Source organism: Octodon degus, unplaced genomic scaffold (assembly GCF_000260255.1).
Source record: "Octodon degus isolate 3935 unplaced genomic scaffold, OctDeg1.0 scaffold00026, whole genome shotgun sequence".
Taxonomy (NCBI): domain Eukaryota; kingdom Metazoa; phylum Chordata; class Mammalia; order Rodentia; family Octodontidae; genus Octodon; species Octodon degus.
Genome location: NW_004524602.1, coordinates 2,488,553 through 2,509,330, shown reverse-complemented (window position 1 = coordinate 2,509,330; position 20,778 = coordinate 2,488,553). Strand labels below are relative to the sequence as shown.

General features: G+C 58.3%; 1 protein-coding gene across 1 annotated transcript in view; it reads right to left on the bottom strand.

Annotated features, from left to right (window-relative positions):
- The window catches only part of Cspg4 (chondroitin sulfate proteoglycan 4), a 30,321-nt gene that overhangs the window by 2,959 nt on the left and 6,584 nt on the right, over positions 1-20,778 (bottom strand). The window contains exons 2-9 of the mRNA XM_023712608.1: positions 12,305-12,468; positions 7,529-11,068; positions 5,986-6,459; positions 5,564-5,740; positions 4,019-4,217; positions 3,804-3,938; positions 3,500-3,666; positions 136-319 (exon numbers count right to left, since the gene is read on the bottom strand). Coding sequence (XP_023568376.1) covers positions 136-319; positions 3,500-3,666; positions 3,804-3,938; positions 4,019-4,217; positions 5,564-5,740; positions 5,986-6,459; positions 7,529-11,068; positions 12,305-12,468 — 5,040 coding nt within the window. The remainder of the gene's footprint in view (positions 1-135; positions 320-3,499; positions 3,667-3,803; positions 3,939-4,018; positions 4,218-5,563; positions 5,741-5,985; positions 6,460-7,528; positions 11,069-12,304; positions 12,469-20,778) is intronic.

Sequence of the window (20,778 nt, the reverse complement as noted above, 5' to 3'; positions counted from 1 at the left end):
TCAAAGTCTCCCCCCAGCTCCCTATAGCTTCCTGGATCCTGGGGCCTGACAGGAGCCACTAGGCTGATTGTCTCTTTTCTCTGGGGGCCTTGTCCCGCACCCCCTCCCAACCCTGCAGCTCCTTGCATTGTTCACCTTTGTTTCTCCAGAGGCGGCTAGGGCGCTGGGGACAGGCAGCCTCGAAAGACACGACCACGGTCAGCACGGCGGCCACATCAGGGGCAGGGGGTGAGGACAGCAAGAGCTCTATGGCATCATGGGCTTCCCAGAAGGGCTTGCCGGACGGCTCGTGCTCATATAGCACATTCCCAGCAGACACCTGTAAGGACACCATGGACAGTGGTGACAACAGCCCAGACTGGTGCCCAGGAGCTGGCACCAGTATCTAGGTCTGTGTGTATCCCACCTTCGGCCTCACTAGCTCAGGGATTGGCAGAGCCAGGCGCCTCTGCCAGCAGGTAAACTTCTCCGATCCCTGGTCCCTGGGGATGCAACCCTTTCGCCTAGGTACAAGCCCCTCCCCTCCTGCCACCTGAGGACGCCGAGCCTGCACCCTCCTTTCCTTCCCTAGGGTATCAGTTTCCCCACATGGATTGTTCTCTTCATTATGCAACTGCGCTACTATTCTTTCTTCTATCTGAAAGAAACCCGCTGTGGGATTTACTTTTTCCACCAGCATCTGCACCCCTCCCCCTATTGTGTTTCTTGCAGCAGAATTCCTCCAGAAGAACCATCTATACTTTCATCCTCCTGTAACAAGCTCACTTCAATGTCACCAAGCCTGTTCTGCCCCAAGACAGGAATGGACAGTGTGTAAGATCCAGAGCTGGGGCTGTGACCCGCTGGGTACCCCTTTTACTCACTAGGGTTCCTTCCTCTCTTGCTCCTACTGCCCAGTTCTCCTGATCCTGGATGATGGTCCCAGGGGCTCCACGTGCGCTCAGCGCCCACTCCATCTGGACCTCTCACCTTGATCTTTAACTCCAGACTCAGATTCCTACCCTCATTCTCAGCGGCAGCTCTGTCACTGTGGAGTCCACTAGTGTCACAAACCCCACTGTCCTGGGTCTCCTCCTCAGTGGCTTAGGCAATATCCCAGTTCCTCTCTGCCTCCCTGAGCAAGACCTCTATCTGGATGGTGGCAAGAGGTGACCAACTGTGTCCCAGCATCAGCCTAAACACGGGACCTAGAGGATCCTTTTACAATGCAAGGTGAGCTCACTCTTTTTCCTGCTGAGAATAGGTCTCCCTATGTTACCCAGGCTGGCCTTGAACTCTTGGACTCAAGCCAGCCTGCTGCCTCAGCCTTCCTGAGTGGCAGGGATTACAAGCACACACTGCGAAGCGCAGCTTGTTAGGTAACTCTTCTGCTCCAGTGCGAGGCTTCAATCTCAGCGACTCCACGTCAGCCACACCTGGTCCTGTAGGGGCCACATCAGGTGAGCGTAGGCATCTGGGTTCTGAATGCCTCAGGACCACCCTGCAGCCATCAGCCCCCCATGCCTGTCCATGGGAACCCTGCTGCTCACCAACTGGGAAATCTGTTCCTGCAGCCATCAAGGTTGGGGATGGCTGCTTTTGGTCCACTGGCCTGCTACATACTGAGCACATCATTCCCTTCCATAGTATATCTGTCCCCTCCCTTTTGGGGCTGCTGTCCCTTTGGCTTATCTTTTGTTTTTCTTTTGTGGGGAGCCACAGGGAACAATTTTCTTTCTCTCCCCAAAACAGGGCTTGCGCAATAGGGAGATGGGAAGTGGCCTTAAGGGAGTGGTTTCTCCAGGCCCGTGCCAGGCAGGAGTGAGCGGTTCAGAGAGAAGCAGAGTTATGCAAGCGGAGCAGCGGTTCCTCTATAGGACACGGGCTTTGTAAGAACCAGAACCAAGTTTCTATGAAATCACCTGAGAGCTCTATGATTTTTTTTTGTTTTTTAAAGACAGGGTCTCCCTGTGCAGCTCAGGCTGGCCTTTGAGCTCACTTTGTAGCCCAGACTGGTCTCGAATGCACAATGATTCTCCTGCCTCAGCCTCCCAAGTGCTGGAATTACAGGTGTGCACCACCATGCCTCAGCTGAGAACTCTATGTTAAAAAAATACGAGAGGCAATGCATGGCAAAATAGACTCATGTGCGAGTCAGAGGTGGCCTGCAAGGACACAGAAGCAACCTGGGGCTCCGGTTGATGGGCTGCAGCCACAGAGCCTGGAGGGGCCTGGAGGGGAGGGAAATAGGCACAAGCTTAGTGGGGCCACGGCTGTGGGAAAAGGCAGTCTTCAGGGGACAGGATCTCTGCACAGCAGGCAGAAAGTGACATCTTGGTTTGCTCTGGATAAAGCCACCAACCTCCTCCTGTTTAGCTCTGAGGTCTGAAGGACAGTCCTGTCTGGTGCTAAGTGGAGGAGTGTGTCTGCCACGTAGCTCCTCCCTGGCCTCTGGTGGCACTGCCAGCCAGGCCCCCTGGTGGCGGTTCAGTCTGGTTCTTCCCATCATTGTTGGGGTGCAGGGAAGCACTGTTTCAGGTGGGGATCAAGGGCTGGAGAGGGGTGCTCATGGCTGAGGTGCTCCCTTCCTTGGTGTCTGATGACATGGTGGCGCTCCACCAAGGGGTGCTCCCTTTCTTGGTGTCTGATGACAAGATTGTGGTGACTCAGGGGACATAGCTGCAGCAGCCGTGACCAGCTGAATACTTCATTATGGGCTGTGGGCAGGGAGGGGCCTCAGTAGGACAGGCACTCGGCCCAGGTCCTGATAGGACAGACCCTGGGCAAAGCCACCTCCTTCCCTGTCTGAGCTGCTGGCTGGAGCTGGGGCTTTGTGGAGTGGGTTGGGCTTAGCAGGTCTCCAGGAGCCGTGGAAGTGGCAGTCACCTGTAGGAGGCTCTGCCAATTCTGAGGGTTGGGTGGGCCTCTCTGAGGTGCTTGGAGTGGTGGAGTAGCTCCTGGGTGTGTGTGTGTGTGTGTGTGTGTGTGTGTGTGTGTGTGTGTGTCTTTGAGCTCTGTGCCCTCCAGGCCTTTCCTCATCCAGATTAATGGGGACTCAGCCCTTCTCATGCAGTGTCAGGTGCAGGTTGGAACTGGGGAGGAGCCACCCTTCCTGCTTGCCCTGGGGGCACTCTGCCTGTAGCTGTCCCAATAATGGACAGATGAATGGACAGAGGGACCATGACTTCCCTCCCACTTGGCTGCCTCCACTGCTCCTGATGGGGCCTCACCGGAGCTCTAGGCTCAGTCTCCCTCCCTGAAGGACGCATGGCCTCCTACTGCACCTGGGTGCACTGCTTCCCCTTGGGTCTCTCTCCACCTCCAGAACCCACCTGTGGCTTCCTTCTGGGTGCTGAGCCCCAGGATGGATCTTAGCTCTGGCCAGCAGCCTGAGGTCCTGTTCCTTTTCTGCCCAGACCACCCGGCCCCTGTGTGCCTGCTACCTGGCCCTCCAGGAGCGCTGCACGTGTGCAGAGGTGAACTGCAGCCATGCACAGAGTGGCTGCGGGGTTGGCCTTACCTCAGCCTGAGTGAAGTTGACCAGGGCCTCAGAGGTACTGCCCTGCTTGGTGTGGAGCAGCCGGCCAAGCTGGGGGCCATGAAGCACTCGGTAGAGCAGGTGTTGGGGGTCGGTACCGGAGCTGGAGCTGGCACTGAGGCTGTGGCTGCTGAGTGGCTGGATGGACTCTGAGCGAGCGAGCGAGCGAGCGAGAGAGAGAGAGATGGATGGACAGACACTGTGAGTTATGACCAAGGCCTACAGCCCCTCAGGGACAGTATGACCCCTATGGGTGCCGTTGGCTCTACTCAGTGGCTAGGCCCACCTGGACAGACAGTCAGCGTGCGGGTGCCTTCCAGTGACAAGTGCACTTGCTTCTGGGCCATCACGTGGAAGAAGTGGCCTGAGGACACATGCTTGCCATCGGAGAGCTCAAAGCGGAAGCCTCCGTCCAGGGCTCCTGGAGACAGCGAGGGGTGGTTGGGCCCTGCTGCCTGGCATGGAGCCCACCCTCCAGAATCCCAAGGTTTCTGTACTCACCTCTGTGCGAGAATAGCACCAGTCCAGCGTCCAGCTGGGCCTGGTTGAAGTGGTGGACCTCGGTGCCCGGCGCTGCACGCAGCGCCACATGCCCGTTGCTGGGCTGCTCAATGGTGTAGATCAAGTCCTCGGGTCCTGAGTCGCCATCTGTGCCCCGCAGGGCCTCGACAGGAATGGGCACGGTGGTCCCCTCCCATAGCTGAGGATACAACCTGTGAGGCTCCCACCCCTCCCCCATTTCTTCCATGTCTGTGCCACCCTGGGCTGCCCATTGTCACCCCAAGGCCCTGCCTGTCCTCCAGGCCATCTGTGTCCCTTCATCTGGGAAGACCTTTGCTTTTTTTTAAAAATGTATTTAGTACTGGGTCCACAGAGTCTTACTACACAGATCAGACTTGTAGTGATTCTCCTGTTTTCAGCCTCCCAAGCACTGTGTTTTGTGTTTTGAGGCAGGGTCTCAGTATGTAGCTCAGGCTGGCTTTAAACTTGTGATCTTCCTGCCTCAGCCTCCTGACTGCTGGGATTATAGGTGTGCGTCAGCGTGCGTGGTTGGAAAGGCCTTGCTCCTACCTTCACCAACCTCTCAGCCCCGAGACCCCAGCCCTGACCAGCAGTGCTGCTCAGCTTGGCTGTTTCATGGGCAAGACGAGGTCTTCTTGGAATCACCAAAGGGGTGTTGGCTATGGTTTGCCCAGGACACAGAGACCTGGTCTCCTCGCAATGGGAGGAGGGCAGAGGCTTGGAGAGCAGAGGCTTAGGGCTGTCCTGTGTGCAGTGAAGGAGGACCTGCAGGCCTCCTACCCACAGCAGCATGCTGTCCCTGGGTTGCGCTATGTGGCCTGCTAGCACAGTCCCTTAGGGGCCCTCACCCAGGAAACAGCCCAAGGCTCCTCCCTCCTACTGCTAGAAAGTTTAAACCCGCAGGGGAAGCAAACACGGGTGGATGGCGCCACCTGGTGTCCATATGTCCGCACAGCAGCCTGGCTCTGGTCCCAGGCAGCATTTAACCCGAACTGCATCCTCTGCCCTGTGGGAACCTCTCACACTATTATGCACGCAAATTTGGTCAAGCCATACCCACTTCTGTTCCACCAATGTCTACTTTTGTGACTATGGGGTTCTATTCTCTCTGGATAATGGGATGCCCCTGAGTCACAGTGAATAGTGGGAGAAGATGAAGAGTGCAGGGGATTGTCACTGGAGGTGGAGGTGGGGACTACGCTGGTCCCCCCACCCCCAGAAATTATAAGAGACTTTTCCAGGCGTGTTGGTCTTGAGCCATAGGAAAAGCTGCCTTCTACAGGTGAGTCCAGTGAACAACAGGGCTGCGTGTGGCCATTCATGAAGCTGCCTATTGCCCTCGTAAGTACCCAATAAAACTCCCTCAAACCTCTCTTTCCACACTTCTTCCAATAACTTGGCTAGGCATGTGGCAGCAATCCTACTTTTCAGGGAAGGAAGCTGAGGCCCAGAGAAGACTGGGAAGTAGGGGATCCTGGCTCTGACCTAGGAGCTAAGATTGATGCAGCCTCGGGGTGCTCTCACCTGCATGCCCGTATTTGTGGTGAGGACAGGTGATTGGTCATTAACAGGCAGGATGGTGACGGTGAAGGTCAGTGGCTGACTCTGGCGGTCCATCTCCGAGGCATTGGCCACCAGGACAAAGCTGTCGGTCAGGGTCTCGCTCCCATCGTGCACGTATCGGATCTGCTGCTCCTCCACCTGAAGACGGTAGGGGGCGCTCAGCCAAGCACCCATGTACCCTGCTCTGGCTTGGCGGCCGAGTTTTTATTTGGGGGGGGGGGCAAGGGGCGGGGCATATTCTGAGCCTCTGTTTGCATGGGTGGAAAGGGGAAAACAGTCTACCCCCAGAGGGGCGCAGAGGACGCTGTGGGCTGCTCCCCACACGTGGCCCCGCCCCCGCCCCAGTGATTACAGCGGGCAATACCATGCTCATGGGAAAGTACCTCTCTCCAGGAGAAGACATCGAGGGACCCGTCTCTGGGCTGCTCCTCCCTCTGCAGGGCTCCGTGGTGGGGCGGCTCCAGTACCCGTAGGTCGAGGCCGGGCAGAGTGGGGAAATAGGGCCCAGTGACTTGGAGCAACGGCGGGGCCAGGGTACGGGTACCGCCTTCGGGGACGGTGAAGTTCTGCCCCTCCAGGGGGACAGTGGTGGGCAGCACCTCCAACTCCATGCGGATCCCCTCCAAAGGGGCACCCAGTCCCGAGGCCACGTCCAAGGTGAAGGTGTCGCTCCAGGACCCGGGGCGGGAGTGCAGGTAGAGGACCCGGCCAGCGGCTACGGCCTCCTGGGAGAAGCTGGGCACTGGGGCCAGGCTGGGCGGCCCCGCTGCCGTGTGGGACATCATCAGGTAGCCCGAACTCGGGGGGCTCCTCACTGAGAACATGATGTCTGCGGGGGCTACCCCCTCCTGGTCTGCCTGTCAACAGGTATCACAGAGGAGACTGGTCATGACCCCAACTAGCAGGACCAGCTGAACTTCCATGCTCCGCCCTCCGCCGGCGCTGCTGCTCACACACAACACCCAGACACACAGATCCCATTAATACGCGCGCGCGCACGTAGGCTCCCTGCTCCGGCTGAGATCCTGCTATTCCACATTTTTACCACCAGAGGGCACCCGGCTCTTCCCCATGGCCCAGGCTCCTCTCTTGCGAACGGCCCAGATACACACCTAGCTCCCGCCCCAAAGCTGCTGGGTGGGCACTCTGTCCTGGATGGAACATGGAGCCATGGGAAAAGGTTACCGACCACCACTGGACAACGTTTCAGACTCTGTGCCTCTGTCGTCACAAGCTCTGGCCTTTAGTGCCATACTGTTCTCTGCCATGAACACCTGTGTTTTTCAAAGCCCCCCCTCAATCCTGTCTTTCTAGGGTAAGAGCTGCCGGACACCAGGGGTGTTGTTGGTTATGTTCTGCTCAGAAGTCTAGACACTGGGGACCAGAAGGGCCTCAGAAACTGGCAGAGTGACAGCTGCACACGGTGGTGCACTCCTGTAACCCCAGCATTCTGGAGGCTGAGGCAGGAGTTGTTGTGAGTTTGAGGCCAGCCTAGACTATATATCAAGACTCTGATTCAACAAAACAAAACAACCAAATGAACAACAACAACAACAAACAACAAACAAAAAGAGCTGGCAGGTTGGGAGAATAAGGGGGCTGGCCCAAGGTTGCCCGGTCAGTCATGGAGCCTGAAGATGGCTCAGTGGCTCCATGCGGTTCCTAGGTGGTTAAAGTCCCTTATACCACCCTGCAGCCCTAGCATGTGGTCTAGAGAGATCTGGGGACACCATGGTCTGCATGTTTCCCACAGTACATGTGTGGGTGGTACCTGATATCCAGAGGCAGATGTGTGTGGAGCAAATTCCTGAGTACTCAGGTTCCACAGCACATACAGGTGCAGACCCAGCCATACTATGGCACACCCCAGACACCCAAGCACGCTTGGCCAGAGCCAGGGACCCAGTCACTCCCTCCACTCCTCACCTCCAGCTGGTCCTGTTTGATCTCAGTCGCCTCCCCCTGGAAGACGTAGATCTTCTCATGCCGAACCAGCTGCAGCGGTGCTGGTGGACTGTCAAGGGCAATGGTCACTTGGAGGGTGGCTTCTGTGTGTACCGGCCCTGCCTCCACTGAGAGGCCCAGCATGTCGCGGGGGCTGGTGCTGCCGTTGTGGCTATAGAGGACAATGCCATCCAGCAGGTCCTGCTGGGAGAAGGTGGTGGCTGGCTGACCAGCGCGGAGCAGCTGCCCCCAGCGAGGGCCACCTGTGACATGGTAGTGGACCTCGTCTCCACTACGGATGTCCAGGTTGGTGTCCAGAGGGAGAACAGTGGTGTCAATGGTGCTCTGGCCTCCCTGAGGGACCACAAGGCTGGAGCCGTTGGCCACATGGAGGAAGGGTTCTGAAGCCTGCACCTCGAGCATGGCGGTGGCCTGGTGCTGCCCATCGGACACCTGCAGCTGCATCCAGCCATGGTCGGCCCCTGAGTGCACAAAGAGGACCCGCTTCTTCCTGAGGTCCTCCTGGGTAAAACGGTAGATGGGCCGTGAGGGCTCATCCACTGCCACGATGCTGCCGAACAGGAGATCCTTGCGGGTCAGCACTAGCTGGGCGTCAGAAAAGCCTGAGTCTGCATCACTGAAGGCCACATCCTCTGTTGTCAGCAGCCGCCGCCCACCACGGGCCACATGGAACACATGGCTAACAGTCTGCACAGGGGCGTGGTCATTCACTGGCTGGATGGCCACTTGGAAGACACCTCGAACTTCCTCCCAGGCCATGTCGCCACTGCCCTCACCCTGGCGAGTGGCCACAAATGGAATGTCATCTTCAGTGGTCTCAGAGTCATCGTGCTGGTAGAGCAGTCGGCCGTGCAGCAGGTCTTCATTGGTGAAGGATGTCACTGTGGTGGCCTTGTCCCGTGGCTCCCGCCACACTAGCCGCCCATGGCGGGGCCTTTCCATAACCTCATAGAGGTAGCTTGTACTATTGAGGCTCTTGACAAAGAGGTGGTCAGCAGAGAGGATGGCCTTACCACCCTCGGGCACGAGGAGGAGGACGTTGGTGAGGACAGGAGCATCAGGGTCACCACCAATGTGGATGGGGAAGGTGTAGAGTGGGGAGAAGTGTGGTGGTGCTGTGACACGGAAGTGGAAGGCATCCTCAATGGCCTCGGAGGTTCGTGCTGTGGCTGCATAGGTCACACGCCCAGCCTGCACGTCCTCCTGGCTGAAGCCCTGGCCAGCTGACAGCCTTATACCCTGAAGCTGCAGATTCCCTTTCCTGGGAGCCTGGACCACCTCGTAGTGGAAGCTGCCGGAGCTTGGGCCAGCCGACTCTTCCACGGCAGCCTCCAGATGGGCCGTGGTGAGGGTCTCTGGCTGCGTGGTCTGTGTGTGCAGTGGCTCCAGCTGCAGCATCCACACAGTGGCCCTCTGGATGGTCACCGGGAAAGACAGGTTGCTCAGGGTCTCCTGGCCCACCTGCACCTCCAGCACTAGGCTCTCCACAGTGTTCTGGGCACGGTGCTGGGGGTCAGTGCTCAGGTACCGCACACGGCCCTGTTCCACGTCCTGCTGGTGGAAGGCCTGCGTGGCCCACCACTCAGCCCCTTCCGCACCACCTGCCCCTTGCTTCTGTAGCTCCCCAAACTGCAGGGCACCCACAGCACGGAACAAAACACTCACATCCTGCCCCACAGCGTTGGTCTCCACTGAGAGGTTGGCAGGCAAGATGGGTGCGGCAGAGCCCTGTGCCAGGTGCAGCCCTGTGCTGTGGCGAATCCGGATTGCTGGCCGCATGGCCACCACGTTCAGTGTGGCAGGGGGGCTTGCCTGCAGCCCATCACTCACACGGAATGTCAGGGCCTGTGCGGGGCCACCACGGTGGACATAGATGATGTCGCCTGCCTCCAGCTCGCGGCAGGAGAACTCGGGCACTGGCTCCCCAAGGCGATCCCGGTGCTTCACTGGGAGCCCAGCTAAGTCTCCCAGGAGCTGGAAGGTGAGGCTTTCGCAGGCAGAGTCTGGGTCATAGGCTTGGAAGACCTCAGGCCCCAGGGGCTTCTGTGTGTGCTCCAGGATCACCATGAGGTTGCCATTCGGGAAGATGATGCGGGGTGGGTCATTGGCAGGGTTGACCTGCACAGGCAGCAGGTAGGTCTGGCCCCGCCGCAGGCAGGAGGGCACAGGCACCCGTGCTGTCACAGTCACCTCCAGCACCAGCTGGTCGGCGGGGTCCTCAGCACCATCATGGACAAAGCGGACTTTGCGGTTGACCACATCCAGCAGGGTGAACATTTGCCGTGCTCGGGCGCCTGGGACGTCGAGCTCCAGCTTGCCGTGTCGTGCTCCCCGGGTCACGCTGAACAGCACCTGCGACTTGCGCAGCTCGGCCTCCTGCAGGTCTAGTGTGGGTTGCACGTGCTGCCACTCCAGCCAGGCTGTGCCACCCTCAGCTACCACCAGTGGGCTGATGGTCAGCAGCTGGGTGAGGTTGGAGAAGACAGGTGGCAGCCCTGGTTCGGGCGTGCATGGCTCAGGCAGCTCCATGGCTGGCCATGCCTCAGGTGCCTGGGTGGACAGGGCCTCGTAGGAGCTGTAGGCGTCGTCCTCATACTCGTCTTCATCCAGCCTACAGCCGGCTGCCATGCCACGGGTCAGCATAGCATGGAGGAGGCCCTGCCGCTGCCCATTGATGCTCAGATCCTCCAGGCAGCCCAGCAGGGAGGCATTGGCTGTGCCTGGTGCCAGGCCCAAGCGGTGTTCCTGCAGGAGGCGGGTGGCCTCTGCATCCAGTCCCCCGAGGAGGAGGCTGCCATGTGGCTCCAGGTAGTTGAGGGCCCCACGGTTCGAGGTGCGTGTGGGGTACTGGTCCACGGAAATCTCCAGACGGTGGGCATCTATGTGGACACTGACCTCATGGGGCTGCCCATCGTCCACAGGGACACTGTTGTGCAGCAAGACAGTACCCTGGCCCTTTTCCACTACAGCCCGCAGGTGCCCCTCGAAGATGTCCACGTAGATGAAGTCTCCACGCTGGCCCCCTGCCTGGAAGGCCAGGGGTGCATGCCAGCTTCTCGTGGTAAGCGTGAATGCCAGGGTGCCCTTGTCCTGAGTGCTCCAGGCAGGGAAGGCCGCCAGTGAGTGGGGCCCAGAGAAGCCCAGGGCCATGTCATCCCCAGCTAAGAACTCCTCAGCACAGCCCTCTGTGATGTCGGGGGTCAGCGGGCGGAGGAGGCTGCGGCCATTGAGGGTGGCAGTGAAGAGACAGCCCCGCAGGGGTCGGCTGGCCCCTACCAGGTAGGGCAGGCTCAGGCTCCCAGAGCCCCCAACAAAGAGCCCATAGGGGACATCAAGGGGGCCTTCTGGGACTAGGCCAGAGGCATTGAAAAGTCCATCAATGAATAGCTCAGCTTGGCTGTCTGAGACAGTGAGCGCCACAGAGTGGGGGATGGAGTCATTCAGCAGTAGCTCCGCCAGAGTCTGCAGCCTCAGCTCCTCCTGGCCCAGAACAAGTCTGACCTGAGAAGACAGCAGATGTGGGCTCGAGGTGGCACTGTGAACCTGTCACCTTCCTGACATAGGCACCATGGGTCCCCGGTCTATAGGGTGTGACTACACAGATCAGACTTGGACTGATCTTACTGTTTTCAGCCTCCCAAGCACTGGGATTATAGGTGGGTGCCACCACACCCAATCTCAGTCGCTGTCTCAGCACACCCTGGGGGCAGGACTGACACAGCACTCTGGGGATCAAACCCTGGTCCCTTTAGTCTGCTGAGCTATCTGGCTGGCCCTGCCATATATTTTGATCATACTTCATATGTGCTAGGGATGTGACTCAGTGCTAAGCACTTGCCTAGCATGGGTGAGGCCCTGGGTTCAACTCCAATACAAAAAAAAAAAAAAAAAAAAAATCAGCTTGTACATTAAACTCCCCTAGAATCAAGGAAGTTCTTCCTGGGATGTTCTCCAATGGGCCTCTGAAGGGGCAGAATACTGTGAGGCCATGAAAGGCCCAGGCTCACTGCTCAAGGATGGGGTTGTCAGATGATCCGCGTTTTAGAGTTTAGCACAGAAGAATTTTCGAGCCAGGGCAACTCAGGAGTGAGGCTTGCCTGACGTGGGGGCCCCCAGGTTCAAAAGCAAAACAGAGATGCTCCCTTCTTAGGAGGCAGATGTTGCTACCAGAACTGGCTCCGGAATACCTCTCAGACTGTAGAAGGGGTGGTGGCAGAACTATCAAGCTGGGAGCGGGAGGGCAAGCACCGAGCTCTGAACAGTGCTCCTGGCACCCAGAGCAGAGCTGGGTGGCCTCAGTGCCAGGCTGTACCAGGCCTGTGCCCAACAGTGATATCTACTGACTGTGGGCCCAAACTGCAGCAGTGGGCTGACCAAGACCGCAGTTCTGTTCCACTGGATGTGGAAGGAAGCAGGTGGTTCCCCCAAAGGGACACAATGCTAGGGGGATGCCCAGGAGCTCAGGAGGGGGGACGTAGGCCAGTGTCCACCACTAAGGAGGGGTTGTTCACACAGAGACACTGAGGATGGGCAGAGGTGCAAAGGCCAGGGCCAGGGCCAGGGAGCCATTCAGGGCCCTTGGAGCAGAGTGTTGGCTCAGGATTGGGGTGATAAATAAGACTAATTTATCACATTTCCTGGAATCCACCATCCTCCCATGGTGGAGAACGTAAGACCTCAAGATGGCATCTAGAAGCCAGAGGAGGTCCCCTGAGCCCATCCCTGGATGGCGCTGACCTGTAGGCGTCCTTTGTAGAGCTGCAGCAGCAGGTGATCATTCTCCCCAGCTGCCAGAAAGAGCAGGGCCTCGGGCTGGGCCGTGGAGAACTGCAGCTGCAGGCTGATATTAGCCAGGGCTGTGGCCACAGGTACTTCCAGGTGGCTCTCGCCGAAGAAGGAGGCTGGGAATAGAGGGATATGGTCAAGACTCGGATATGGGCTATAGGGAGGGGCTTGGACTTATGATCCCCAGGGTTCTCCTGGGTGGCACTGCCTCTGGATACCAGTTGGTCACAGCTACAGGCTCTGGAGTACCTGGCCTCAGTTCCATGCAGCCCAGATCTGGCTGAGAAGGTACTGGACCCTGACATTTCCATCAGCTCAGGTCTCCTTCCTGGAGGTTCCAGGGGCAGAGAGCCCCATTACTTCTCTCTGGGTCCCAAGAGAAAGTCATCCTCGGTCTGGTCACCTGTCAGTGGTCACAGCTCGCAGGAATGGAGATGCAGGATAATCACCCCCAGACACACTGGTCTCCATGCACACTCCCCCTGGGGGTCCTGCTGTGTGGCCTCCCAGGCGCCTTGGCCAGGCTGTGCACCACTGCCATGGTCAGCCAGGCCTGTGGAGGTATCTGGCGGTGGTGCTCGGACAGGTGGCCCCCACTGCCATCCTCTAGCTGCTAGGGGCAGGCTCAGGTCTGTGTATGTTAAGGAGCAGGGCTTGGAGGCCAAATGGAGACCATGTACAGCATCAGGCCCTAGACAGCCTGGACTTCCTCCATTCTCGGCTATTGCTTCCTGCTGCAGGCTATTGCCAGTCCCAGGGGAGCAGCCAGATCCGGCCCCTTTTCCACCACAGCCAAGGAGACAGGGATGAAAACCCTGGAGTTCTTCCTTCCCAGGCCAAGCTCAGGCCTGGGAGGGGGCGGGGGTCCCTGGGCAGCCACGGGGCCTCTGCAAGTCGCAGGGCAGTGCTGGGTCAGCCTGGGCGGGTGAACACTGGGGAGGCTCCTCGATACAGCCCCTCCTTTGAAGTTGCTTCTTCCTTTAAGCAGCTTCCTGAAATCAGCCCCCTTCATCTCTAACACGCTGCTATGGTTCCTGGGTTCATCCTTTTCACAGTGATTAGAACCCAGTATAACCCTGCCGGCCTGCAGGTGGCAGGGGCTGAGACAGACAAAGGGAGACTCATCCCCATGTGTTTTCCTGGAGCCCCATGAGCGGTGGTGCAGACTGCTGGCTTTGGTAGGGACTGTCTGGCATTGGCCGTATGCATGCTGGTCTCTGGCCAGCCAACGCCAGCTGACATCCGCCTGAGGAAGTGGCATGCACCTTCCGTGCTCCGGGGGTACCATCCAAGACTCCCCTTTTCCCAGGCCGGGTTGAAAGCCCCTGTAGCACCTCCTCCTGTCAGACTGGGAATGATCTTACCACGTTTATCTGGGAGCTAGAGGGGGCAAATAAGAACTTGGAACACCAGGGCAGATGCAGCTTCTGGCCAGTACTCTGGGGCCACAGGGGCAGACCCTGGGCCTGCAGCTGGCAGATGCCTTGTCTGCAAGGTTTCCATTCCTTTTCTTTTTTGAGGCAGGGTCTCACTATGTAGTCCAGGCTGGTCTCAAACTCTCAGTGACCTTTCTGCCTCAGCCTCCCATAGTGCTGGGATTACAGGCCTGCAGCACCATGCCTGGCCCAAGGTCATTGTTTTATTTTATTTATTTATTTATTTATTTATTTATTTATTTATTTTTTTTTTTGGCGGAACCAGGGATTGAACTCAGGCCCTTGCGCTTGCCAGGGAAGCGCTTATTCCACTGAGCCATCTCCCTGGCCCCATTGTTTTATTTTAACTGTAGACCACCGCATGCTTAAGGATGGAGGACAGGACACAGTTGGAGTGCCAAGTGGCTCCCAGAAGCTGGTGAGAGGTGACTGCCCCAGGGACTTGGGAGCCAGGTGATATTGCCCACAGTGGGGGCTGTATACCTGGGAGTGAGGTGGACATGGTACAATGGGGCTCCCCCAATCCCAGCAGACCTGCCTATCCCTCTTCACATACCCTCATCCCCAAGGTGGGTGTCTGCTCTCTAGAACAGGGCTGGAGTCAGGCGCTGGGCCAGGCAGGAACCAGAGTCACTGGCTGCTCTAACCACTGACCCACCCATCCCGCCCTTAGGGGAGAAAGCGGAGGTCTGTTTGGTCTGAGTGGGGAGGGAGGCAGGAAGCGGGGGGCTTTCCAGAGAGCTGGGGTCTGAATGGGCCCATTGAGGGACTAGGTCCTGATGCTTCCTGTGGGGCTGGGCGGGCCAGGCTCACACTGGCGGCCTTGTGCTGCTGGAGCAGGTCAGGCATCCCCTGTCCCCACACAGGGCCAAAGCCCCGCTGGCTGGGGTTTTGGAAACTCTGACAGTGCTGCTCCCTGCCTCGGTTCTCCTTCTGCCCCTCTTACCAAGCAGGGTAGTAGACTAGAGTCACAAAAGCCTGTCGTGAAGGCAGAGGTAGTTGGAGGGGACTGTGAATGCAAAGGGAGGTGCCGGATAAAGAAGTCAATCTTTGGAGGACTTCCTGGAAGAGACAAGGGTGGCAAGGAAGAAAAGGACTAGGTAGTCTCTGAGGTGGGCAAGTGAAAGGTCTGCAGGGACAACCACCGAAACATCCACCCATTACCCCCAGTGGCTTTGAATGCCTTGAAATAGAGAGAAAAGTAGCCCAGGGCAAGCCAGATGGGGGCCATGGGAGGAGCTGGGCTGGATGAAGCCTGCTGCCACCTCTCCAGGCTCAGTAAGAGTTATACTTCCTTAAGGCTCCAGTGTAGCCTGCAGCAGCTGGAAAGTGGGTACAGTCTGGACCTCAGTGATACCGTTCTGAGAAATGGGCCCTCTATCTGTGACTTGTCTTCCTGTCCATGAGAGTCCACCCTGGGGTCCCTGAGGCTGAAGGCCTGAGGTGCATCGGTGGGATGTAAACCTTTGGCCTGGGCAGAACAGGACGCCCCAGTGCTGGGGACCAGGGGGAAAGAGAAGATGCCATGTGTGTGGTGGCTGCCTGGAGCAGGTACAGGGCATGTCTGTGGCGGTACACATGTGTGTGTGTGTGTGTGTGTGTGTGTGTGTGTGTGTGGCTGCTGGGTGTGTTTGGGGTTTGCGTAAGACTGTGTTTGTGCACGCGCGTGTGGGCCAGGCGCTGCTGAGACAGAGCTGTGATTGTGCACAGGCTGGGCCGGCTCTGTGAAAGGGGCCGTGTGTCCTGAAGGCGCCCGCCCAGGTCTGCAGAGGGAGGGGGCCCTGCTGTCTGGGCCCAGGGTGGGCGACTCTGTCCTCCTTCCGGAGTCCCTTCCCTGGCGACGGGGCCCTGTCGGGGCCCCTACCAGCTCCCCTCAGCAGGGCGTGGGGTACTCCCTGGGGATTCACAGGCACGTGGGGATGGGGACCTTGTCCCAAGGCCCAGGAGCCCCAAGCAAGAGGCTGGCTCCTTATGATACCCAGCCTGTGCCGTCAGCAAGCTGGTGAGACAAGAGGTCTCCGCGGGCAGTGCCTCTGCCCGACTCCCACCCTGGCCCCTGTGGCATCTTTTCCAGTTGGGTTCACCACAGACTCTGCTCTGCCTGAGTCCTGTCTCTCCTGTCTGTCCCACTGCTCCTGTCCCCATCTCTGCCTCTCCTTTTCCTACCCTGTCCTCCTTCCACCCCTTTCACCCCTGTCCTAGGGCAGTCTAGAGACCACGCTCAGATCCTCCCTGCCCTGCCTGGACCCCCACTCCCAGGATGCTGTGATCCCCAGTGTCAGTTTTCTGGGAGAAGCACTGCAAGGACAGCTGCAGAGCCTGGCCAGCCACTTGCCTATCACCCCATACCCATCTCCCCAAGGACCGATTCCTGGGTTCCCACTCTGGCCACCTCCAGGGATGCCAGGGAAGCTGGCATGTGTCATGACTGCATTCCTGGGTGTCTTGGCTGCCAGGCTTTATAAGGAAGAAAGTAGGAGGCAAGGCCATGGTGGGATGACTGCAGGGTGCCCAGTGCTCAGGAGAAGGGGTGCAGATGGGGGGACTGTGCTGACTAGTCGTTCATTCACTCCTAACTGCGGCCAGGCAGTGTGTGGGGATGCAAAGCAGAGGGAGGCCAGGGAAAGAGTAAGGCTGAGGAGGAGCAGAGTCCCTGGGTGCAAAGGCAGGAAGTAGAGCAGAGGAGGCTGAGGCGGCAGGGTGGGGTGTGCCTGGCCAGCCAGGTCTCTGGGAGCCGGATCCTCTGTGTGGCCTGGGTTTGGCACTGGGTGTTGGTCGGTCCTGCCTGCAGGCCAGGCGGTAGGGTGTGGCTGGGGCATGAAGGGCTCTCTGTTTGCCCCGCTGAGGGTGTGTTTGGAGGACACCTCAGGCTGAATGGCAGCTCTGTGCTAGCCCTGAGGTCACCTGGCCTCGGGACCCTCAGCCAGGTCCTTTCCCTGGGTCAGCCAGGACCTTCGAGGAGGTGGAAGGGGTGTGGACAGGCTTCTAGGCTGTGTGTGCCGCTCCTGGCCTCAGCTGGACAGTGAGAGATGCAGCCATGAGCCCCCAGGCCCTATGTGTCACTACAAGCTGTGTCGTGTGGACAGTGAGTGCAGGGGAGGTGGGGCGCACAGTCTGGCTCAGTACGGGGCAGGGCCCAAGGGCACCTTCCTGTCATGTAAGCTGCCACCCTGGGGCACTCAGCAAGGGTGCCAGCCCCTCAAAAACTCCTCCTCAGATCCCTGAGGCTCAGCCAAGCCAAACCAAGCCAACACCAACTCTCATTCTGACAGCACCAAGGGAAGGCTATGGGGGACAGACTTCACGTCAGAAAAAGGGACAATACAGCCTGCCCCAGGGTGACACTGTGGTCACCAAAGTTCAGGCCAGCCAGCTCCCTGCCTGCCAGAGTGGCTGCCTGGGAGCTGCCCTCACACCTGCAGCCTTAGTGATCATTGCTTTCTGCCATCCTAAACTCCTGGTTCCAAATGGGGTTCCTAAAACAGGGCCATCTCTACCTGAGCCTTGCTGGTGCTGGCCTCATAGCTGTCGTGTCTGAGCACAGGCAGATTGGTTCAGAGTCACCTGGGACACCAGGCCAGGTGTTTGAGGGCGAGGGCTGCAAGAACAAACAGGACTGGAGCTGGTGAGATGGCTCAGTGGTCTAAAGCACCTACTTAGAACAAGCTTAGCAAAGCCCAGGGACCGCGGTTCAATCCCCCAGCCACCACATGACAGCCAGCCCGCCCCCTGGTGGGCTGAGCTGGCCACACACACACACACACACACACACACACACAAATAAATAAAATTAAAAAATAAATAAATAAAAATAAAAATTAAAAAAAAAGAACAAACAGGACTGAGACCTCTGTTGGGTCATGGTGGGCCCATCTCTCCTCATCCCAGCAGCTCCTGAGCTATAAGACCCTCATCCCAGGCCTGACCTTCTGCTTGGTGCCTTTCTGGTGCCTTGCAAGGTCATGGAGCTCAGGCTCTGAGAGCAGCGTCCTCAGGTCTTGCCCTGGCCCTGGGCTCAGGCCTTGGCCATGGGTCCTCAAGTCCCCTACCCAAGGGCACATATTGGAGAACACTTCTGCACTGGGGGCCCCTCTGGAAGAGGAGGCCCCTGAGAGAGTTGGGGTGGGTGAAGTGGGAGATGGAGGCCCAGACAGACTGGCCACGCCCTGGGCTCCCTACCATGAGTTCCAGCCTGGGGCCTGGACACTGAGGAAGTGGGAGGCTGTGGTGGAAGAGCCCAGAGTCCATGGGCTGGAGGCGGAAGGGAGGAAGCCGCCTCAATGGAGGCTTTGTGAAGCCCATGTGGCAGGGTGAGCAGGGTGGGGCTCTGTGGTGAGGCTGGAGGCCAGGAGGCTTCTCCCTGCCATATAATTTACTCTTCACCAGGGTACATGAGTTTCCAAGCTGGTGCCATATTCTTTCCTTAGCACCCCAGGCCCTAGGGGTGTGGGTCCTGTATCCTTGTGGACCTGTTTAGGGAGGTTCACCCAGCCCAGGACCATCCTTCTCTGAGCCATAGCAGGTCCCATGGAGGTATCTCAGGGGAAACTGAGGCTCAGGGAGGGCCATCCTAGTGCAAGGCTTTCCTGGGAAGCAAGGCAGAGCTGAAGGTCACAGCTCCTGAGCTGTGTGATGTGGGTGTCAGTGAAGGGACACAGCATCCAGGAGTCCTGGAAGAGACGAAGCCGCCTCCTCCTTGATTCCCTATCTCACAGTTGGGGATCAGGTTTGGGATGGGAGGCACAGGCAGAGTCCCACTGACACTCCCAAAGGGTTCTCTGTCGGTCTGTCTGTCTCTTTCTTCCCGTCCTTCTCTCTAATCAGATGGGCTCCCATACGTACCCTTTGGCCTCAGCTGCTCTAGTGATGAAGGGTATCTACTTTGGATACTGGCCCATACCTAGACCCAGACCCTTCAATCCAGCTGCAAGTGGCTGGTAGAAAGTATGGTCACAGCTGGCTATGGTGGTACACCTAGCTGCTCAAGAGGCTGGGGCAGAAGGATGGCAGGTTCCAGACCAACTGAGACAACTTAGTGAGAACCTGTCCTGAAATGAAAACAAAATAAAACAAAGCTATGGCTGGGGACATAGCTCAGTGGTAGAGCACCCCAGGTCTGATCCGTAGTGCCAGGCTTACCACTAGAAAAGTTCCTACAAGGGGCCACCCTGGTCTAAATGGCCACAGGCATAGCTGGGTGGAAGCTCTTTTTTGGTACAGAAATCAAATCCAAAGCCTCGTTCATACTAAGCTATTCCCCACTGGCAGGAAGCTGTAAAGGACAGGACCTGGGTCTGTGTACCCTACCCAGTTCTGCTCATCCCAAGGTCAGGGACACTGCTGGTGGAAGAAGCATTAGCACCCAGGGGACGGAAGGGGCCAAGCAGAGTGGTGTCCTCCCTCTCCGGGGGGCAGTCTTCTGCCTCACAAAGCCACTGACCCCGTGCCTCCAGGCTCCCTCTCAGTCCAGATGTCCTCCTACAGCTTCGGGCACTGCCTCTTTGCTGAGGTACCTGCATCTCTGTCTCCAGTACCAGCCCTCGGGCTGGGCCCACAACCTCCTGGACCCCTGCACCCCTCCTATACCGCAAGCCTCAACTGGGATGCCCTTCCTTACCTGCCCAGAACCTGCAAGGGCCCAGGTCTCCACCTGGGTCTTCTCCTCCTCCTTCCCCATGGCCAGGGATGCCCACCTTCTGTCCTTCTGCCCCTATCCTCCAACTCCCTCTCCTTTGCCGCAGCACCATCTCGAAGGCAGATACTAGCATGTTCACCCTTACACACCTCCTGCCTCCCGATGCCAGGGGCAGCCGTCGTTAACCTAACCTGGCCGTTGTGTCATCCTGCCTGGCCTGGGCACACTTGGTGGCTCCCTATTGCTGTGAATGAGCCCTGAGCTCATCACCCAGAACAGAAGGCCCCAGGTGACCCTGCTCAGTCTTGCTAGGTTTTGGGTGAGGCCCCATCCATCCTAGGGACTCCTCAACACACTTTGGCCTTGCTGGGCACTCTGCTCCAAGCTCACCTTCTGGTAGGAGAAGCCCCCCCATCCCTATATCTGAGGCACTGACTCTAAAACTGGGGTGCAAAGACCTCCAGGCATGGCATGGGGACTGCACCATGTCCTCTCTCACTAATGCTGCCAGTCTTTGCATGGACAAGGGTGATAGGAGAAAGGACGGAGTCCTGCTGGGTGGACAGGGGAGCTGCCTGGCCCTCACCTGACCTGGCCCTGAGCTTCTTGCACTTCTTCCTGCCCCTCAGTCTCCTGGAACCCTTGTGCCCAGAGGCAAGGGCTGGACATAGTAGCTAGGCAGGGTGGGGACTAGCCCAGCTGGGAAGTGCTTTTCTGGGCTGTGGTGAAGAGTTTGATGCTTGTTTTTAAAGAAAATAGACTTGGAACCCCTATTTATAGCCAGAGGCTCCTGCTGCAGCCCAAGGCTGGTTTTGAGGCTGCACAGACCCCACTTGCAGGGCGGGGTAGCTGTTCCCAGGCCCTGTCCCCAACCCCTCAGAAGTGCCTGTGGGGTCCTGACTGTCCGGGGACAGGATGTAGCAGGGACCTGGGGGAGGGGATGGAAAATTTCTCTCTGACTGGTTCCTGGGGCCCAGAGTTCCATGTGGGAACCCATAGAGGTGGGGGCTGTTGTGTCTACGAGAAGGGCTGGCCATGGAGGGGAACTTCCAGCTGCATGGGCACTGGGAGAAGATGACAGAAACCAAGAGCAGGACCAGAGGCAGGGGCGGCAGAGAAGGAGAGATAGGGAGAGGGCAGAGATGGAGATAGGAACGCTGGGGGTAGGGTGGGCAGCAGGGCTGGGGACGATGAGATGGAGAGACAGGGATGGAGGAGGGAGACAGGAATGGGACAAAGAGAGACAGGGAGGGGAGGAGAGGGATGGGACAGAGATCTGGAGCCCCAGTTGGCATTGTGAGCAGGGGACCTAGAAGGGACAGGCCAGGCTGGGTCTGGGCTCAGCCCTCCTGCAC